The sequence below is a fragment of the Mus pahari genome, chromosome 10 (assembly GCF_900095145.1).
Source record: "Mus pahari chromosome 10, PAHARI_EIJ_v1.1, whole genome shotgun sequence".
NCBI lineage: Eukaryota > Metazoa > Chordata > Mammalia > Rodentia > Muridae > Mus > Mus pahari.
The window spans coordinates 116,301,974-116,307,154 of record NC_034599.1 but is presented as its reverse complement, the minus strand read 5'-3'; the positions used below and the strand labels follow the sequence as shown (position 1 = coordinate 116,307,154).

Genomic DNA, 5,181 nt, shown 5'->3' with positions numbered 1-5,181 from the left:
CCTTCAGTCTCTGCTTCACACTTTGTCTCTGTAACTCCTTCCATGGGTATTTTGTTCCCCCTTCTATAAGAAGAATCAGATTATCCACACTTTGGTCTTCCTTCTTCTTGAGTTTCATGTGTTTTGTGAATTGTATCTTAGGTATTCTGAGCTTCTGGGCTATCAGAAGAGTGCAGCCTGATATAGCTGTATCCTGAGAGGCTCTGCCAGTGCCTGACTAATACAGAAGTGAGTGCTCACAGCCATCCATTGGACAGAGCACAGGGTCCCCAATGAAGGAGCTAGAGAAAGTACCCAAGGAGCTGAAGGGGTTTGCAGCCCCCTAGGAGAAACAACAATATGAACTAACCAGTACCTCCAGAGCTCCCTGGGACTAAACCACCAACCAGGAAAACACATGGTGGGACTCATAGCTCTAGCTGCATATGTAGCAGAGGATGGCCTAATTGGTCATCAATAGGAAAAGAGGCCCTTGGTCCTGTGAAGGTTCTATGCCCCAGTATAGGGGAATACCAGGGCCAGGAAGCAGGAGTGGGTGGGTTGGTGAGCAGGGGGAGGGAGGAGCAGATAGGGGGTTTTCTGAGGGGAAACTAGGAGGGGGAAAACATTTGAAATGTAAATAAAGAAAATATAAGATAAAAAAAAAGTAGAAGTAAGGATTTGAGACAAGAGTCTCATCTTCACATAGAAGTAGAGCTGCCCATCAATATCTGAGAGTCAAGTGAAGAAAGGAAGCAAGAGCTTCCTTCCTCCTTCCGTGTCTAACAACAGTGTACACAGGCAGGCAAAAAGCCAACATACAACCTTAAGTTTTTTCGATAAAATTGTATCTTAGAGAATGCATTTCAGAATTGTTAAATTTTCAGCCAATACGTTTCACAGACATATTTTGTAGTAATTTTGTTTAGAAAATAATGCCCCAAAGTCAGGTGGGAGAATTCCATATCAAACAAGCTTGTTTTGGCTATTCAAATTCAAATACCACTATTCATCTCTTACACACCCATGTGAGAACAGAACTCTGAGGGACAGTAAAAGAAAGCTGTGACTCTCTAACACAAAGTTCTCTAAGCTATTTTGCTGAAAAACTTTATTAAGCTTTTTTTTTTTTTCCAGTTTTCTTTCAACTTATTATCAACCCGAATCTCACTACTATAAACACAAGTCCTGGTCCTTAAATTCAATGATAGTAGTAATTCTCTTATTTTAAATAACTAATTCTAAATAAAATACTAAAAATAGTCAAGGTCCATTTATGTTTGTGCTCAATAATTCATCTGATTTAACAATAATATTCTATTATAATTCTAATATACCAGTATAAAAACTAGGAATGAGTTATACATCAAGTTCAGGGATAGCCTAGGTTACATAGCAAGATTGTATCCACAAATGAAAAAAAAGAGGGGAAAAAAGAAGAGTCCCTGAGCAATAAACAGCTCACGAGAATATTTTGTTCTGAATATACTGAGATTATTTGGCAAACTCAAATGTACTACTGGTAGAATGGTAAGATTTATTAACCACAGCAAAATAACAATAAAACTGTAGCAATTCTCAGGATATATGCTAGTTTTTCATGGAAGAAAAATAATCTATTTTCTATGGCCACAGTCTGCATTGCTATTGATGAACATAAACTGGCTGAAAAACAGCCCCTCACCATCACTGACTTTGCATCAAAGTTATTTCACTCCATCAAGGACTGTTGGTACTATCACCTTACTTCAAGTCTGTCTTGACCATAACACTTCAGTCTACCAAAATGGAGCTTCAATCTCTACCTACAAGTAAAGTCATTGCTAGTCCAAAAATAACTGAGAATATACCTTAGTAAAACACTTACAAAGCAGTAGCTCCTATCACTAGTGAGTAAAGGAGTAATAGTGTTGAGTGATATAATACATCTCTGGAAGTATATGAATAAAAGTAAAAATTAATCAGCTACCTAGAAGAGAAACTATTAAACAAGAGACAGAACATGATAATTATCAACCTAAAACAGAACTCTGATGCCATTTGTCAAAGAAAAACTAAGGTGCTTATAGAAATAACCAGTTACCCATACATATAGTAAGTTTATTTATATTTCTCCTATACCTACTAATCTACTGAAAATATTTTTACATTTTACTTTACCTATTGAAACATTATTACTAAATACATACTCTGGCCATTCAAATCTTTTGAAATAGAGCCTCTGTTGGAGTAAGTTTTTGTACACTGTGTAAAGATTATCCTTATATTATTCAAATGCTGATTTCTGAATTGGCAGAGATCTGATTACAGGCCAGATTTTGGAACTGTTAAGCATCTCCTGCCTTAGCATTTTGTAATCAATGGTCTTCATTACCTTCTGATTGGTTAAATAAAAGGCTGAACACCCAATAGCGAGGCATGAGAAGATAAGGCAGGACTTCAGTGCCCAGAGAAGTGAAAGGGTCTCAAATGGTGAGATAGGACCCTGAAAGACACTATCAGGACACAGAAGGAGGATATGCCAGGCCAGGACTAGATGAAAGGTAATGGCCCACGTGCCTGGTAAGTAACCAGGTCAACACTGTAGGGTTAAAATGGCTCAGAATCTGCTCAGTTATAGTGCTAGAAAATTATTAATAAAGGTCTCCATGTCATTATTCAGAACAGGTCTCAATAGATAACCCTGGTTGGCCTTGAATTTATTATGTAGAGCAGGATGACCTTGAATGCACAGAGATCAGCCTGCCTTGCCTCACAAGTGGTAGGATTAAAAGAGTAGACCTCAGTCAGGCTGAGGTGATGCACACCTTTAATTCTAGCACTCGGGAGACAGAGGAGGGTCTTTGTGAGTTCAAGGCTAGCCTAGTCTATAGAGCAAGTTCCAAAACAGCCAAGTCTATACAGAAAAACCCAAACAACAACAAAGAAAAGTGCACTCAAAGATTTTCTTAAAAATAACAAACAGAGCTGAAGAGGTGGCTCAGTGGTAAAGAACACTGACTGTTCTTCCAGAGGTCCTAAGTTCAATTCCCAGCAACCACATGGTGGTTCACAACCAACTGTAATGGGATCTGATGTCCTCTTCTGATGTGTCTGAAGACAGCTACAGTGCACTAATATAAATAAATCTTTAAAAACAAAGAAACATATAACTGCCTGGAAGTGAACTGGAAATGTTAAATCAATAAAATATAACATTCTAATGTGAGTATCCTGGTACTAAACCAATGAAATATGAAATTCTAATATGCTATTACTTGGTGTTTAATAAATGAAATAAGAGATTCTAATATGCTATTACCTGGCACATTGTCATCAAAACTAATATTAATTTCTTCAGAACTCAGATTGTTCCATAAACACAACTGAGCAGAAATATTTTTCACACCCAAGAGAAGCAAAAAATGAAATTAGATTAAAAAATAACCATTGCTTGCAATATTTACAACTTTTAGTTATGAAACTTTTCAAAACAAAACCAAAAGCAGCTGTGAAAGCTTCTGATCCTTAAAGCAAAAACATCTTCACACTCATTCAAACGTTAGCTCGAAACGAGTTTATATATTGAAATCAAACCTATCATAATGTAGATAAACAGGAATAATTCTGGCCTAGACATGGTAACATGCACCTATATTCTCAGCACATGGGAGGTAGATGCAGGAGGATCCAGAGTTCTGGGTCAGCCTAAGCTACATAATGAATTCTAGGACAGCCTGGACTATCGAGCAAAATCCTTTCTCAAAAAACACCTCCCCCTAAAATTAATTGAGGCAGCAAGAACTAAGCTTTCTAATAAGACAAAGAGCTTCATAGTGATGCACCACGGACAGTCTTAATCACTGCGATCTCAGTACTAAATCTTTCTGGGATGCTCTGAAACGAGCTAGACATACCTGCAAGGGTGACCTCTGTGGACACTCGGTCAATGATGAGTACAGCATCTGCTCCATCATCACAAGCTTCCACATAAAACTTCTCTGGTGTAATATGCCTAAAAAAATGGCAGGCATAAATAAGTCAAATAAAATCAAGACAAAAAATTATTACAATAGGGTTTTAGTACAGCATAATTTCCTACTGCTAAATAGATGGTACTACTAAGTTCATTAGCCTTATGAATTTACACAGTAATTAGGATGTTAATGAGCTTATTACAGTGAAAATATGATGTTATATAAAGGGCTAGGGATATAGTTCAGTAGACGAGTACTTGCCTTGTCTGCACAAGGCCCTGCCTAACAATTCAGCATAGTTAAGGACTAATTCAGAAAATATGAAGAATTAACAAACAGGAAGTGAAAAGGTGGGCAAGCAGTGCAGATGAAGCAGACCTTAACTGGAGAAGTGAGGCGGAATTCAAGAGTTCTCCCCAGACACACACATCCAAAAGCCCCCACTAATTTTTACTACTGACTTACCAGATCTCAAACTTGTGTGACAGCAATCTCAGGCCTTACCCTTCTCTTCCTACTTTGCTTTTCTATTCCCATGATTCTGCCTCATTTTGTCTGAAAAGTCTTACACAAATCCACACTGCCATCACTGACATCATTTCCTACTTACCTAGAATGTTATCTGGTATTGCAAAAATCAACTTTTATACTTACTGTTTCTGAGTTTTCTGAGGAATAGCCAATCATTGACTACTCAAATATAGCTAACATTCATTTATCAGTTAGTAGTAATTAAATTGTTAATATTAGAATAGATGAATAGAATAGAATTTATTCCTTCATTTTAAGGAGCATATTAACAGAATGAAAATTAATATCAAGAAAAATATTATACAACACAGGCAAATCTGTTTCAAATTACATATTCAGTAGTTCACTTCCTTTTATTACCAGGTATATTCCATTAAACAGACATATGGCCATTTCTTCATCCCTTATTGACAGGTAACTGAGCTGGTTTTTTGGCTTCAGAGTTATATTAGTAATAAAGGTGCCATGAACAACTGTTGAGGTTTGGTCTGTTACTATGTATTATAATGCTAAATTTTGTATTCCAAGGTCTAGTTGCCTCAAGAATGAGCGAATTCTCACATACACCAGATTTTGTTGTGCAAACCTTGCTCCTTAACTTAAAATTATTTGTTGAACCTGAAAAAATGTTCAACATCCTTAGCCATCAGGGAAATGCAAATCAAAACAACCCTGAGATTCCATCTCACACCAGTCAGAATGGCCAAGATTAAAG

The 5,181-nt window shown here is 36.9% G+C and overlaps 1 protein-coding gene across 2 annotated transcripts in view; it reads right to left on the bottom strand.

Moving 5' to 3' along the window:
* The window catches only part of Sacm1l (SAC1 like phosphatidylinositide phosphatase), a 64,104-nt gene that overhangs the window by 43,417 nt on the left and 15,506 nt on the right, over window positions 1–5,181 (bottom strand). The window contains exon 2 of one of the 2 annotated variants that reach the window (XM_021206008.2): window positions 3,876–3,973. In XM_021206008.2, coding sequence (XP_021061667.1) covers window positions 3,876–3,973 — 98 coding nt within the window. Of the gene's footprint in view, window positions 1–3,875; window positions 3,974–5,181 lie in introns of those variants that run through there. The other variant, XM_029542771.1, reaches the window with a different exon arrangement.